Genomic DNA, 16,911 nt, shown 5'->3' on the forward strand with positions numbered 1-16,911 from the left:
TGCTACATGTGTGGTTTGAGTGTGGAGTATTCTGATTTCTCAGTTTTGATGTGTAGAAATTTCCTTTTTTTCTTGTTCAAATCTAGACCTTTGAGCGCTGTTTCTTGCAAGCATAGGAATCTAAGGAAAAATTTCCTTGTTTGGAATGCAAGGAATTATACACACACTCTTGTTTTAGTGTTTCCACTTCATCCTTTGCTTACTTTGCCCTATTAGTAACAATCCATTATTTTTGTAACCAGGACCCTATGAAGTGGTTTCATATCATGGCAGATTATTAATCCCTGTAGCTCAAAATGGTCTAGTCTGGTTAACTGCCTGTCAACCAGAAAAAAGCAGCTTCTACCACATGCCGCCTGATATCACTGAACTGGAAATTGAATTTGGGAGCTTCTGCATGCTCAACCACTGAGATTATAGCAAACAGCAGGACTATCACTTGATTAAAGAAATCAAACATTAATGATAAATTGGCATAATTCATTATGCATAAAGACAGTCTGAAGAATAAAATGGCACCTGCTGTATTTGAGAGAAGGAGGAAACACCTCTTCAACAGTGGTATCTATTGACTGCATCTTATAAGTATGTGTGGCAAAGGATATATAATTGCCCAGTTAATTAGTGTGAGAAAGCTTATCTGGTTACTTCAGGTGGCATATTATAGTACAGTATGAAGAAAAAGTACTACTACAATAGTATGGAGCCATAATCCCAAATTTAGATGTATAGGAGAGCTACTTAAATGGGTGGCGTTTATAGTGCAGTTCATAACTGCTTTCATTGGTTGTGAGAACTAAGTCAACCAGCTTCTTCCATAAGATCAATAGAGAAGTACAAACTTGTAGCGGTTTAAAATAGGAAAAAGTATTTGCTAGCTTTAGAAGAGGCTGGAATGTTTGAAATGATGCATCCTTAAGGCAGCAATGGCATGAAGTGGATTACTACCTGAAACCTCCAAAGCAGTATTAAGTCTACAGAGACTGGTTAAGACACCTTATTCCTTTTTCTTCCAAGCTGATCAACACATTCCTGCATAATTTTTGCTTAGGAGTTGCTTGCTACCAACAACTCATCCCTTCTAGATAGGGGCTGAAGGTAGAGAATACTCTTATTTTGCATGGTAACATGCTTTCTCTTAAATACCAGTAAAGTGTGCAGTGAATTTGGTATTGCTAGGGAAAAACTAAATGCTCATAGTCAGCTCCACAGGGGCAAAGAGAGATCTTGATTAACATCAGGCTTATTCAAATCTTTGTTCATGATTACAGTTACACGTCTCGCCTCTTTCAACGGTAAGCACTTAAGGTTACACATTTATTTACAAGTAATTGAAAAATGTACAGTTTCTTACATGGGTTACTTGTGCAAAGTTGTACTCAACAGATCAATGTATACACAGAAGACATTGGAAGAGCAGACAAACACACTGATCAGTCTCCTCCCACACTGCTGCTTAAGGTATCCAAATGTACAAACTTAGCTTTACAAAAATGCTTTTTCAAAGACTGAACAGTTTTGTAAAACTGGCGGGGGGGGGGAGAAAGAGAAGAAAGCATGCAGCAAGTAGCACTTGTGAACTTCCTACTATTTTCCACAGAAAGCAAAGTGGTAGGGGCTAGTTATCCAGTTAACACATATAAGGATTAAAATCGTAAAGAAAAGCCATTTTTTGAAATACTGTTTTCCCCTACAGTATTACTTGTAGCCAAATTATTTTCAAATCTAGTAATTCACTCCTCAATATAGCCATACTCAAGGTCTAGAAGCCAATTAGCAATATCCTTATGAACCCTACAGAAAGGATACATTGTACTTAACCTTGAATAGATCACTTTGCACATGACCCATACAGAGAGCAACCCCCCTCCCACTGTCTGATTGAAATGGAATCTGATTTTGCAATTGCAAATGCTTTATAACATTGCTTAACAGGAAAAAAAATCCAGTAAAGAAACAGCAGGAAAGTTAGTTCTTCACATAGTACTTACAGATGCAGTGAAGATGATACCAGCAGTTAAATGACCAGCCTGGACAGATCAGCACTTGAGTCATAGTTAAAAATGTATATTGTATATAAACATCCCTTTTTTTTAAATCAAGCTACACATAAGCATCACTGTGTATAACACAATTACAATTAAAAGCTTAGTGTACACTACAGAAATGCACAATACTGCCCTAAGACTGGAGATGGAATTCAGCCTCAGCAATTCTTTTACAAGTAACCCAAGTACAGTACATTTGACCTCAAGGGGGAGGGGAGGGGTGCTTTCTGATGTCCGAGGAGAAAGAAGCTTCAGCGAGGGTAGGTGGCAACAGCACAACAGCTATTTTGCTTTCAAAGTAAATGCAGTGATGCTAGGAGGAGGAGGAGGATGACTCAGACACTTCATACATATATTTTCCTCATCAGAGTGTTCATTTGCATCATCCAGGGTCAACAATCACGCCAACTCTGTTCTACTATTGCAGAAACCCGTTTTTCATATTCCCGCTTATTCTCTTGGTATAGTTGAGCTGCCTGGCTGTTTGCTGGACTGTTTGGATTAGGCTCATCCAGTAAAGACTGTTTTAAAAAGAAAAGATTAATCAGGCTTCATTAATGGGTTTTCCATGCAGGCTGGTATGGGAAACACGAGAAACACTCAACAGCAGTTGAAGCTGTATATGTAAATGTCTCACATCTTAGACCTCCATACCCTGTACTCTCAACACTAGTAGCTACGCTGCATGTGGTCATGTAATCATCATGCCACACACACAAGATACAGACTAACTGAAACACAATTCTGCCTTACATTTGGGTTGGACTTTTTCACAGTAATGACTGTTTTACAGCAAATGTGTGTAATGAGCACCTCCTTTGCAAGATGATGCCAAGGACATTAAAGGAAGAATGATCTATCAGGCCACAAGTCTTTTCTGCCGAACAGCTTATACTTTTTAAAAATGGTTAGGAACTGCCACTCGGCTCATGGCAGGCAGGCAATCATACAGTAAGGGTGGACAGCCATATCAGTTTGTAATAACACTACAAAATTTGAGTCCAGTAGCACTTAAAGACAAACAAAGCTTTCCATACAGAGTGTTCACTGAATCAAAGCTCACTTCATCAGATACTTGACAACACCACATATCTGCCAAAGTGAGCCTTGACTCATGAAAGCTTGTACTCTGGAACATTTTGTTGGTCTTCAGAGTGCTACTTGACTCAAATCTGTTCTCATACAATACAGTTTCTATAGTCATGGTGGGAACATAAACAGAGCCCAAACTGTACTGCCAAGTTATTATTAGTACTGCTAATGTTACCTGTATGGATGTTAAGATGGACGACACATCATAGGTGGGACTCCAACGATTCTGAAGAATATCCAGACATATACTACCATCTGCATAGACTACAAAAGGAAATAATGGGTTTCATAACAAGATGCAATCACTAATTTTTTTTACTGCCAGGTTGCCATTTACAGCTCACTGCCAACATGGGATGTATAAGCATCTAATATCACACATGCAGCATGTGTCTGAGAGCTGGGGCAATCATCTGATCGCCACCATAAGTTATAGAAAAGGCCCTGCAAGATTTGTACATTCACTTGCTTCTTTGTGTCCTCAATAATGATGAAGGTAGTCATATCACTGTATCCCAAGCAAGGATTAAGCAGCATAAACCCATTTCTTTTGAAAGATCTATGCCAGTAACTAAAGTTTACTTTAAACCCAACACAGGAATACTATCCAAAATAAAGCCTTCAACAGCTAGCTTATGAAAATACTAGCAACAGTAAGAGAGCCAGAGTGCTAATTTGTTCTGTTTCGTTTGTGATCACACACACAAAATCTAGTATTATACTGTAAGGTTCCATAACAAGTTGTACAGCTGAAATGTCAAAAGGAGATCAACCTTAAGGGCAATGATTATAGGTATCCCAAAACTGAGTTGGTATACAATTAGTTAGACTTAATTGAATCAAGAGAATTCTCTCAATATTAAGGATCTCTCCATCTCAGAGAACAGAGGAGTCCCTGCAGTGTAGTATTTAATACATGAGGAATTCAGCAACTAAGTGGAATGAGATTTTTAAGGACACAACTTTAAGGGAAATATGGCCATAAAAACCTTATCAGTATATCTGGTCTATTTCCTTCTATCATAATTATTATAGCTATTTACACATCATTGCATTTCAGTTGGGCACGTACCATTTGGATGAAACATTTTAGACACAAATCTAACAGTAGGTGGCTTGTTTGGATATTCTTCTGTAAACTCTATTGTAAGCTTGAAAGTTCCTGCAATTGAGATAAAAGTTCTAAGTATCTTTTCAGAGAGACTGTGCTTTACAAGTAAGCTTTCCCTGTGCCCTGTTGATGATGCCCCTAAATGCAGAAGCCCCAAACCTATCAAGAATTCCCTTTAGATGACAGTCAATGTCTGTCTTCCACAGCAGAGAAACAGGCACACTGGGAATGTCACAGACCAGGAACCAAGTGGAAGAACCATTCCGTTTTGCCCTAGTATTAGATAATAAGGGATACACTGCTCCTGAACAGCTGGCCGAACAATTTTGTATACCAATGTGATATGAACAAGCAGTGATTATTATTTATGTAGTACATTAATTTGCAAGCTCGTATTTCAGCCATTCAAGCTTCTCCCAATACCCATTATTCTAATCTTTTCCAGAAATGAACCTGCAACTTTTCATGGGTGGGGGGAGGAGTGGATATTCTACACACATCCCTCAGAGGAAGCGATTTACACTGAAGCCAAGGGGAAGGGTTGGTTCCCAAAGGGTAAAACAACTTCCTCCTGTAGCCATATTTGCCTCATAAAAGTCAACAGCACCCTGTTAATGCAGGTGAGGGCTGCAGCCTAAATCCTTGCTTCCATGTGCAAGCACTCAGATGTAGTGTACAAATAACAAACCTGCTAAATAAATTTGATTCCAGAAAATATTGCAAAGCTGCACTTCTACATGTACTAGCCTAGGAGCAAGTTCCATAGTGTGGCTGACTTCTGAGTAAAAATGCATAGCATCTGGTAGCACATTTCTATGCATTATGGGCAATGCATAGTAAATAATAAAAATGAGATTATGACATTTTGATGTGGAATGGATCATACCAACTTTTTGTTCCACTTTATGGTAACCAGAGAATGGTATTTTTGAACACTTACCATCTTCAAAAGGGGTTCCCTCAGGCCTGAAAGAGGAGAGATCATGTCAGCATCTCACTTGTTGTTATATATTGCTGAACTGGCACTTAGCATTTACAAGAAGACACGCTGTTTATTGTCTCCATCCCCAGCACAGAAACAGAGCTAAGAATGAGCAAGGATGAAGAAGAAACAATCTTGATCAGGTTCACCACTTCTATATATGGGGCAGTTCACTCTTGAAAAGAACTACTCAAGAGTCAGTCACCCGCTTCTACCCTCCTGCCACTGCTAGTCTTCCTCCCACACCCTGGGCCCAGGTGCCAATCCAGGACCAAAAACAGGACAGACCTATACACACAATCACCATGCCAGTGTCTCTTGTTAAAGAGCACAGTGGAGCTTTCTTAGCACATATGGCTTGCTAGTATTTCCTTCTCAAAGCAAGTAGTACTTACAGTCTTTAAAGAGACAACAATACAACAGCGCTGATCAGACAGTGACTGCATTTACCATAGGTGACCAGATAAGTTCTCCAAATCAAGACAGGGATATTTGTTTCTCCTCTGAATACCACTAAACAACACACTCTGCTGAGCAATTTCACCAGATACTCAGACCTAAAGATTTCTCACGAATGTCAGTATAAATGGCATTTTAAGGGGATAACATAAACAGTAAGACAGGTTCCTACAACCAGGGCATTTACAGTAAATTAAGACAGCGGACAAAAAAACACAGGCAAAGGTAATAGGAAGACTGTGCCAATGCAGGTATGTGCATACTAGCTTAATTCCCACAATGGGTAAACAAAGTAATATCCTCATAAGCCTGAAAAATAGACAAGTGTTTTTCTAACCTATTAAGCAGAGCAGAAAATGGGGAGGAAAGTCTGTAGAGAGCATGGCATCACTGAGGCTCAGTGAGAGAATAACTTGTAATTCGTATCTTAGCGTAAATTCTCAAAGCTGCTTACACAGAACATAATAAAATAATAAACATAATAAAAAGTTAATCCCCCAAAACTACCTGAAAGTATTTATAGATAAAACAATAAACAGAACCTTCAGTAGGAAAAATGTGCCTGAAGAGCCACCTCCCTGGCACTTCAGTTCCTGAAGAACTACTTTCCTAGAGATCAGTAAAGAACTAGCTTGGCAGACCTCACTTGGGAGCACATTTCAGCACAAGGAGACAGTCACCAGTTCTAAACGCGACTTCCTTAGGCAACACAGAGACATTTGGGGGGCATTAAAACAAAATATGAGGAAAATGCTGAAAATCTAAAAAAGGTTGCCAATAAAGATTACATGGGGGAAGAAAATTGCTCTACCAATTTGGAAATCAGTGTGATGAACTGAGCCAGTGTTATGCAATAATCAGGGCTGGATCAGGATGGGCAAGTTCCAGGTTCAAATCGCCACTTATCCTTGAAGCTCAGTTAGTGACTTTGGCCCAATTACCCTCACTCTCAGCCTGAGCTATTTGACAGGGATGTTGAGAGGGTAAAACAGAGGAAGGGAGAATCATGTATGCCACTCCTCAGAGCAAGGGCAGGATAAAAATGAGAAACAGACATCAGTGGCTTTCAAACTGCCCTTTATGAAATTTCTCAGGGGTTCTTCAATGACATCATTAGCAATGACAGACAAGCTTCCTGAAAAACAATCACTTTTCCCCTTACAGTATGCAGCCTCAAGGGACTGTTAGAGGAAACCCAGGTATTTCTGAGTATGCAGGAGTGGATGAGCGATACTGAGGTTCAACCTGCTTTGGCTGTTGTGCAGATAAAAATGGGACAACCCTACATGGACTGCCCTGACCTTCTTGCTAGAATAACAGGAAGCAGTTTTGATAATGAGATATGTTAATAATTATAATTGGTGAACACAGATAATCTGGGTAATGAAAGAAGCCTTTACTAGAGTAGTAGCTTATGGCTCAGTGGTAAAGCAAGTGGTGTGCACTGTACAGGTAAACACTGTCCACAGTTCAGTATCTAGCTTCTCCAGTTACAAGCTCTCAGGTAAAAGATATGAGCAAGGTCTCTCTCTGCCTTAGACCCTGGAAAGCCACTGCCAGTCAGAGAAGAAAATGCTAACCTAGGCAGATGAATGTTACCCACTATACGGGGTAACTTCATATGTTCAATGGAACAACCAAAACAATTTTATTGATCCAGAAGTATTCAATGGATCAACGCAGCTGCATCTCTCTCTAATGTGGAAACATAAGTTCATTTTGTATTTGTTTAATTTCTTTTTGTCAAATCAAAGTATCAGAAGGCGATAACGAGACAGAAATAGCAAAGATGACAGGCAGCAGGCGAAAGAATGTAGAATAAGAAAGAGCAGGTCTAACATTTCAAATTACAGCTGCAAAGGTTCAAGAGAGCAGATCTGGACAGCTGCTATAGAATAATGGGCCTAGCTGTAAATTTGGAAGCCCCCAGTCCAAACCTCCCCTCAAGCTTACTAGCTGGGCTAAGACCAGCCACTCTCTCCCCCTTCCACATCTGAAATATGGAAATAATACTATCTCACAGAGTCACTACAAACATTACAACAATGCCTGTAACTGTACAACAATGCACAGTTGAAAGAACACAAACGTCTATTAGCAATAATATAAGGGATTAAAAGAACGCAAACGTCTATTAGAAATAATATTAGGGAGGGGGAACGGGAGAGAAGAGGTAGGAGAAAGTAGATCAGCCTCCAGTTTGAATCTTGTTTCTATCTCCCTACGCCCTTATATTAGCAGAAAAAAGCAAGAGTCCAGTAGCACCTTAAAGACTAAAAAAAAGACTTCTGAAGAAGAGACTGTGGCTCACGAAAGTTCACACCCTGCCAGAAATTTTGGTATACGTTAAGGTGCTACTAGACTCTTGCTCTTTCCTACTTCTACAGACAGACAAACAGGGCTACCCATCGTGATCTCCCCCCCCCCTTATATTGTAATACAACTACATCTACCTTGCAGGGCTGTTGTGCTGTGCCCTTTGTAGCCCGAAGCTCTTAAAATACTTGAACGCGCTACACAAATGCATCAAAACAACATTCTTTGAGGGGAGAAAAGAAGATCAAAAGGAGGAGCAACTTGGCAGGGCGAAAACCGGACTCACCCAAAGATGACCGCGTTCCAAACCATGATGTTGTTCTCGGAAGGGGCTCCGCTTACTCCAGCTGGGGGATCCTCCTGTAGTCTGTTGTTGTTTGGGGGGGGGGAGACACACAGGAGAAAGAGTAGGTGGAAACAGGACCAAAAGAGTCTCGCTTTCCACCGAATGGGCGCAAACGACGTAAACCCCCCCCTCCGCTTTGGCTTCCACCCCTACTATACGCAAGTGGCGCAACCCCAAGCCTTACGAGCATGGCTCTGACGCTACGCCAGTGGCGTAGCGCTCCCTCTGTCGCCGCCATGTTGGATCGCCTCACCTCTCCTTCCCCCCCCCCCCCCGGTTCCTTCAGCTTTACCTTTTGAAGTCCCGCATGAGGCGCCTCCGGGCCGGCGTGGACATGACGGGATTAGCGGTTATAAATCACTCATACACCGAATCAGGGGAGGCGGGACAGGACGAGTAGAGAGAGGCGACCGGACAGACGAGACGGCAGCGGCTGGTTCCGAGTGAGGTGGCGGCTACCGTGCGATAGCGGGCGCTACCACTGCGCTTCACTAAGAGGGGGGAGAACGAGAAACCACCCGGCGCCTTAACTACGGCAGTGGTCGCGACTGTTGGGCGATACCGGACTGTACCACCAGCGTAAAGTGGGAGAGGGGGAGCACGGACCGAGGCGGCCGCAGAGACAGCTGAACCAGCTGGGGCTGTACCACTATATAAACTGCAGGGGGAGGGAGGCGGGGCCTGCGAAAAGGGGCCGGTACTTTGCCTCAACCGAAAAGACTCCGCCCTTAAGAACGGGGCGCATTAAAGGAAGCGCAGAGGGGGGGGGGAGGCAAAGCGGCGAGTTCTGGACGGTACCAATGGCGGGAGAAACGAGAGGGAGGGAACAGAATCCATCCCTGTGTATAAACGATGACGGCGGCCGGCGAGGTTTCTTCTTGGCCTTTCGCAAATGATGGACGGCTCCGCCTCTGGGCCGGGCCTACTTTGGCATTACAACACTTCTTTGCAGATAATTCCCAGTGGGTAGCCGTGTTAGTCTGTCTGCAGTAGTAGAAAAGAGCAAGAGTCCAGTAGCACCTTAAAGACTATCACAAAATATATATATTTTTGATAGTCTTTAAGGTGCTACTGGACTCTTGCTCTTTTCTAACTCTTCTTTGCAGACAGCTCCTGTGGATATAGACGGGGAAGGGAAACCCGGAACGTTTAGTGAGGCTTGCAAAGTCATCCCGTCTCAACGGACTGAAATAAATGCGTGTAGAGTGGAGTAACTGTGTATAGGATTACGGGAGCCCAGTGTAATTTATTCCAGCAAAGCGTTCCCGAGTTGGTTCTCATTTCACCGGATGTAGAAAATGGGCATCCATCCGTTAGGCACGTACATTTATGCCAAAAGCTACAAACAAAAGGCAGGAGGAGGGAGATCCTAAAGAGTGTGTGTATATGTGTTAAGTGCCCTCAAGTTGCTTCCGATTTATGGCAGTTCTTTGAATTAATGACCTCCAAAACGTCCTATTGCTAACACCCTTGCTCATGTTTTGCAAACTGGCGGCCCTGACTTTTTGATGGAGACAATCCATCTCCTGCTGCCTTCTACTTTTCCAGTGCCTTTGTCTTTTGGTAACGTGACCAAAGATAGCCTCAGTTTAGTCATTTTAGCTTCTGGGGACAGTTCTGACTTGATTTGATCTAGAACCCATTTATTTGTCTTTCTGGTAGTCCACTGTATCCATAAAGTCTTCTTCAACACCACGTTTCAAATGAGTCAACTTTCTTCCTGTCAGCTTTCTTCAACTTTCACACCCATGCATAGTAATGGGGAATACTATGATGTGAATTATCTTGATCTTGGTTGCCAATGACACACCTTTACACTTAAGGATCTTTTCTAGTTCCTTCATGTCTGCCCTTCCCACTATCAATCTCCTTCTGATTTTTTGGTTGTAGTCTCCCTTTGGTTTGGAGCCAAGGAATAGAAAATCTTAAACAATTTCCATTGCTTGTCACCCTTAAACTTGTGTAATTCCTCAGTAGTCATTCTTTTTGTCTTCTTGATGTTCACCCATAATCCTTCTTTGGCACTTTCTGCTTTAGCCTTTATCAGTAGTCGTTTCACCATTTCCTTCCACTAATGTGATTTAATCTGCGTATCTCAAACGTAATGTTCCTTCCATCAATTTTAATTCCACCTTCATCTAAATGTAACCCAGTTTTCCTTATGATATGTTATGCATACAGTTTGAACAGATCAGAAGATAAAGTATTTCCTTGTCTGATGCCTTTACCAACTGGAAACCATTCTGTTTCTCCATATTTTGTCATAACAGTAGCCTCTTGTCCACAGTATAGGTTGCTGCTGTCTGTTAAATATTCTTCACCAGATTCACCTTCCATTACTGCTGCTGCCCAGTAGCTGCCCTTCAAAGATTCCTCCACCTCCATCACCATTGGAACTGTCTGTTCTCTTCTTCTAATGTGGCCATTGATTCTTGAAGGGGGTGGATGTCTCAAAGGCTATTTATGCATGGTCAATTTTGAAGTTCGTTCAAAGCTCTTTTTAAAAATGCGACTTTAAAAATGCCTATTCACGGTCCCGATGCAAAAGGAGAAATTCCACACACTCCACTCGCCTGCTTCTTCGTTGGTTTGCATAGCCATTACCATATGCATAAATAACGTGCTGCTGTTGTTTTGCATGGTTCCCTCTGGTTATTCTTCACAGCAGTGGTGGAGCAAAGACAAAAGGTCACGTTAAGTGGGCTCTTTTGTAATGCAAAGCAGGTCTGCGGTTCAGCGTGCAAAATTCAAAAAAATCTGCAGGGCAATTCAGCCTGGAACGCGCTGCTAATTACCATGCAAAAATGGCCCTAGTCTGGTGTCTCAGCTGTGACCATTCCGCCTTGATTGACTCTGCTAGGAGTTTTGCCTTTTGACTGTAAGCTCCTTATGATATTGCTCTCAGCTTCGCTGACACACACCCCTCACCACATTACTGTGTGCATCCAAGAGGGCACACATCCACCAAGTTTAAATCCAGATCCAACCAAAAAGAGCAATCAGTCCATCTACCAGAATAGGCGAGGACCACTCCCAATTGTTGATAGACAGGCAGAGTAGAATGAACATCAAATCAGATCTAATCTAGGAAAGTACAGGGTGAAATGTGATAAGCAGATCCAAGTACAGAGATCACATAAAGATTTAGCTAAACTAATTCATCACCTGCAAAGGATGGGTTACAATAAGATATCAGCACCTATAAGGGATTGAGAAATCACACATTTCTGGTAGTCCTTAAGGTGCCATTAGACTCCTCTTTTAATTTTGCTGCAGCAGCCTCACTCAGCTACCCATCTGGAATTATTATATGGGCTGCTGTTTTTTACATACCTATTAGGGAGCAAGCGCCAGTGAATGGAAAATAATTCACTTATGCATAAGCTAGATACAGGAGCAGACTGTAACGTATTCATCAACAACATAAGTAAAACAGAAATTTATCAACAACTAACACCATCTAAAACCGGAAATAAAATACACTCGACTATAACAGATCATCACAGCAGAATTACTCATCATAAAATAGTCTGTTCTAAACTCTGCATGGCATACAGCTTGTCCGACTAAGATCTGGAAGACCAAGGTTCAGCTCCCCCCTCTGCTATAGAAGCTCCCTGGGTGACACACTTAGCTTAACCTACCTCACAGGGTTGTTCTTGTGCAGATGAAACGGAAGAGAGAATAGTTAGGTAAGCCACCTTGGGTCCCCACTGGGGAGAAAGGTGGAGTATAAATGAAGTAAGTAAATAAATAAAAACAGTTAAAATTCATTACCCAGCACAACTACCAAAAAGTGAATATTTCTACAGATAGGAGTGTTGTGTTTAAACAGCAACGGCAACACACACACACACACACACAAAAACCCTGTCAAAAACCTTCAAGTAGTTTAGCACATGGGCAGCCCATTCCTGAACGGGGGCCGAAGCTCCTTTGGAGCCGGCGTGACCCCACACCGACGTAGGAGCCACCTTATAACAGAATAAGGTGGTACCTACACTGGCGCAGGGGCAAACATGCCGGAGTTCGGGCACCAACTGCCCCCACCACCAGCACAGCCATGCTGGAAAGGCTTTTCCAGAAGGGAAAGCCACGCCGGAGTGAGGGGGGGTTTCCCGGGGGTGGGGGTAGAGCTGTCTTTAGGTGGCTCCCACAGCCCTGTTGCCCTGGGAACACCCCCTCAAGTGGCAGTGGGGCTGCGCCACCTTTTTGGTGGCACAGCCTCGCTGGTTTCAATGGGGTATTGCCTCCATTTTTATTTTGTTTATTTTTTTAAATATATGCTTTGCGGCGGCTGGGAAGCCTTTGAGGAGGTGGCACAGCTCCGCTGCTCCCAGCCGCTGCAGATCTACCCCCCCCCCTTCAGAATTGGGCTCTCAGAGGCATGTGAGAGCCATGGTGATACCATGTGCTAGGTTTGGACATGGGAGAGAACTTCTGTTTAGCCATAAATCTAATTGTTTGATGTATCTCAAGCTAGAGCAAGGAGTAAAGAGAGTGACAAGAATAACCTGTGCTATTAGTGGGGAAAGAAAGAAAGAACATCTTGATAATTATCTGGATTTTATGCTGGAATGAGCAGCTGTGAGCAACAGCAACCATAGGTGGAGAGCAGTATTGTCCAAACTGTGATCTGAAGAAATACTAAGAATCTTTGAAGGCTGATCAGGTGTTCTTATTTATTTATTTATTTATCGAGATCTTTATACCCTACTTTTCTGCCCAGTGGGGACCTAAAGCATTTACTGTGCTGTTCTCCTCACTTCTATTTTATTCTCACAACAGCTCTGTGAGGTAGGTTAGTCTGAGAAAGAGTCCAGGGGTACCCAGCAAACTTCCATGGTACAATGGGCCTGTCACTCTCATCACTACACCACACTTCAGCTAGAAGGTTGGCGTAATGTCAAACACAAAGGGAGAGGAGAAGGGCAGCTCCAAGAACACAGCTGTGAGTGTGGCATTCCTTCCAGCCAGCGTGGTGTAGTGGTTAAAAGCGGTGGTTTGGAGCAGTGGACTCTGATCTGGAGAACAGGGTTTGAGTCCCCACTCTTCCTCATGAGCAGTGGAGGCTAATCTGGTGAACTGGATTTTTTCCCCCCACTCCTATACATGAAGCCAGCTGGGTGACCTTGGGCTAGTCACAGTTCTCTCTGAACTCTCTCAGCCCCACCTACCTCACAGGGTATCTGTTGTGGGGAGGGGAAAGGAAGGTGATTGTAAGCCAGTTTGATTCATCCTTAAGTGGTAGAGAAAGTTGGCATATAAAAACCAATTCTTCTTTTCTTTTTCTTCTTCTTCCTTCTCACAGATGTTTTCAGGGTGCCTGTTCTTTTCAGTTCAAGGCCTCAAGTTAAAATCTTTTTCTTCACTCAGGTCTTTGATTGGTTTTAGTTGCATATTCCGTGATCTGTGTGCTGGTTTTAAACGTTTGCTTTTGCTCTGGTTTTTGGTATTGCTGCTTGGGTTATGAGGTGGAGGTGTGTTGTTGGTGGTGTTTTTGCCCACCCCTAGTGATCATTTCCTAGTCATGCTAGGAAAAATTGAGGGCAGCAGGAAAAGAGGAAGACCCAACAACAGATGGATTGACTCAATAAAGGAAGCCACGGCCTTCAATTTGCAGGATCTGAGCAGGGCTGTCAAAGATAGGACTTTCATTCATAGGGTCGCCAGGAGTCGGAAGCGACTTGATGGCACTTAACACACACACACACACAGTGATCATTGCCCTGAGCTGGATGGCCCCGGCTAGCCTGATCTCATCAGATCTGAGCTGCTAAACAGGGTCGGCCCTGGTTTGTACTTGGATGCGAGACCACTGAAGAAGGCCATAGGTGCTATGCAGAGGCAGGTAATGGCAAACCACCTCTGCTCATCCCTTGCCTTGACAGCCCTCCGGGATTGCCATAAGTTGGCTGTGACTTGACCACACTTTCCACCACCATTGATCATCTCCTATAACGTGCGGCCATAAGGGAGCATTGGGTAGTGGTGTCCAGCCTTTCCAGATCAGAGATCCAATGAGCTGGAAGCATATAACATCACAATTATGTGAAATCAGAGTCACGTGACAGGAAGAGGATGAGCCAGATTTATGGAAAGAAGGAGGTTAAGGGAAGATATGATAGAGGTCTATAAAACTATACATGGTATGGAGTGGACAGAGAGAAGCTTTTCTTCCTCCCTCATAATACTAGAACACGGGGTCATCTGGCTGAAGCTGGAGGGTGAGAGATTCAAAACAGATAAAAGTAAGTACCGTATTTCTTCACACAATGCATAGTTAAATTGTGAAACTCCCTCCTTCCCTTCACACAATGCATAGTTAAATTGTGGAACTCCATGCCCCAGGATGTGGTGATGGCTGCCAACTTGGAAGGCTTTAAGAAGAAAGTTGACATGTTCATGGAGGATAGGGCTATCCATGGCTACTAGGCAAAATGGCTACTAGTCATGATGCATACCTATTCTCTCTATTATCAGAGGAGCATGTCTGTTATATTAGGTGCTGTGGAACACAGGCAGGATAGTGCTGCTGCAGTCATCTTGTTTGTGGGCTTCCTAGAAGCACCTGGTTGGCCACTGTGTGAACAGACTGAGGGACTTGATGGGCCTTGGTCTGATCCAGCATGGCTTTTCTTATGGTCATATGCTGTCTCAGGTGTCAAGACTTAAGACCATAAGAAGCAGGCCAAAAGAGCCAGGGACAGGAAACAGAAACCAAGTACCATCATAATGTACAAGCCAAGGGTCAGAGCTATGGAGGAATCCTCTCCACCAATTATCTCATCTTAGTCCTGTTGCTCCTCTCAGTGAGCATGCAAAGAGAGGCAGGAGTTGTGTTGTTTTTGCTTTCTGCTCATGCACACTAGCAGCAGGTCGTCAGAAAAAAATATGGTGGCTCTGTATGAGCTCATGACACAAACCAGTTGGGCTCCACAACACACCTGACAGTCCCAACCAACTCTTTGATGGCATATTCTTGGTTACGGATTCCGGACAGGTCTGACATGCCCAATGAGCGTCTCACATGAACAGAAAGCGCATCCTAGAATACTACCCGGAATCCTCCACAATTCACAGGAATCCCATGGCAAAGTCAGTATCAAAATGGTTTTCTCTAAAAGCAGAAGATTTGAAAACAGCCAGCACAGGAGGCTGGATAAATTTGAGGGAAATATAGACATTTTGCTTTTTTAAGCTTACAATTTATTATAATACTTTATGCTGTCGCTCTGTGCCTTTCGTCTGTTGCCTTGTGTCTGTTTTGATCAGTATACCATCTCAGTCAATGGGAGAGCATCGTATATAAATACATGAAATAAAAAAAATAAGCCCAAGACAGGGGGTGGTGATAATATGTGAATGAAAACTGAGAAAATTGGGCAGCCTTATTAAAACCTTGGTTTCCAGCCAAGCGCCGTTTTTCCGTTCTGTGCTTCATATTATATGTCATTTTCTTTAATTAAGTGTATTGCATTTATATGTTGTAGAATCTGTTAAAAATTCTGTGCCAAGGACTGACTGTCCTCTCCTTGGTTCCAGATTTCCTGGTTCTTAAAAGTAATCCTGTCTGTATCAATTTTTAAGTGTGCTTGTGAACTCTGCAACTTCTTTTTCCAAATTTATTAGATAGGAATTAATTAGATACAAATTAAAAGAAGTGTGTAAGTAGATCTGTACATCCAGTGAAGCTTTGGGTGTGATTCTCAAACAACAGCCTGCTTCCTTTCCACAAATACTGTGCCGCAAACTGCTTTAGAGTTTAAAGGGATTTTCAGAAGCAGCTTGTGAGCTGTATTCTTGCAGGACAAAAAATATTAAATCAGTTGAATGTTCGAGTGAACTGAATGCTCATAAGTTCTTGGCTGCTATTTGAATATTGGCCTTCGGTATGTTTTGATTTAAAAATATGCTTTGTATTCCTGAAAAAAGAGCAGGCCTGCAGAAAATGCCTGCCTTCTAACTCTGGAAGAAGAAAGTGGAATCAGATAGCCATGCTGAACCAAAGAAAAAAACCCAACAATTAAAAATAAGTGATACCTTGTTTTTTCCCCAGCCACAACCAGCCACGATAACTCAGAACACGTCCTCCAGAACTCTGTCAGGCGTAGAGTTGCCAAGTCCCTCTTCGCCACCAGCAGGAGGTTTTTGGGGCGGAGCCTGAGGAGGGCGAGGTGGGACTTCAATGCCATAGAGTCCAATTGCCAAAGTGGCTATTTTCTCCAGGGGAACTGATCTCTATCGGCTGGAGATCAATTGTAATAGCAGGAGATCTCCTGCCACCACCTGGAGGGTGGCAATCCTAGTCAGGCGGAATGTTTGAAAAAAGGGGGTAAGCAGGGTGAGATAAGAAAATGTGTCAGGTCCACAAAGAACTTTTTTGATATATGCCACCACTGCTGCAAGATTGGTCTATGCAGCTAAATTGAAAATGTCTGAGATACCAGACAAGAATGACTGGATAAATAAAATGTTTGAACTAGCAGAAATGGCTAAACTTACTGCTTTAGTAAATCAAAAAGACAATGAAGAATATGTGAGAGAATGGGAGGCA

General features: G+C 42.8%; 1 protein-coding gene across 1 annotated transcript; it reads right to left on the reverse strand.

The window, feature by feature from the left end:
• Positions 1 to 1,927: 1,927 nt before the first annotated feature.
• Positions 1,928 to 8,758, reverse strand: UBE2A (ubiquitin conjugating enzyme E2 A). The gene is made up of 6 exons (XM_056859324.1): positions 8,647 to 8,758; positions 8,295 to 8,375; positions 5,192 to 5,217; positions 4,213 to 4,302; positions 3,316 to 3,404; positions 1,928 to 2,569 (listed from the first exon to the last, which is right to left on the reverse strand). The coding sequence occupies exons 1-6, from the start codon at positions 8,688 to 8,690 to the stop codon at positions 2,441 to 2,443; spliced, it is 459 nt and encodes a 152-aa protein (XP_056715302.1). The 5' UTR covers positions 8,691 to 8,758; the 3' UTR covers positions 1,928 to 2,440.
• Between the last annotated feature and the right edge of the window lie 8,153 nt (positions 8,759 to 16,911).

This window comes from Euleptes europaea, chromosome 13 (assembly GCF_029931775.1).
Source record: "Euleptes europaea isolate rEulEur1 chromosome 13, rEulEur1.hap1, whole genome shotgun sequence".
In the NCBI taxonomy this organism is placed as follows: Eukaryota; Metazoa; Chordata; class Lepidosauria; order Squamata; family Sphaerodactylidae; genus Euleptes; species Euleptes europaea.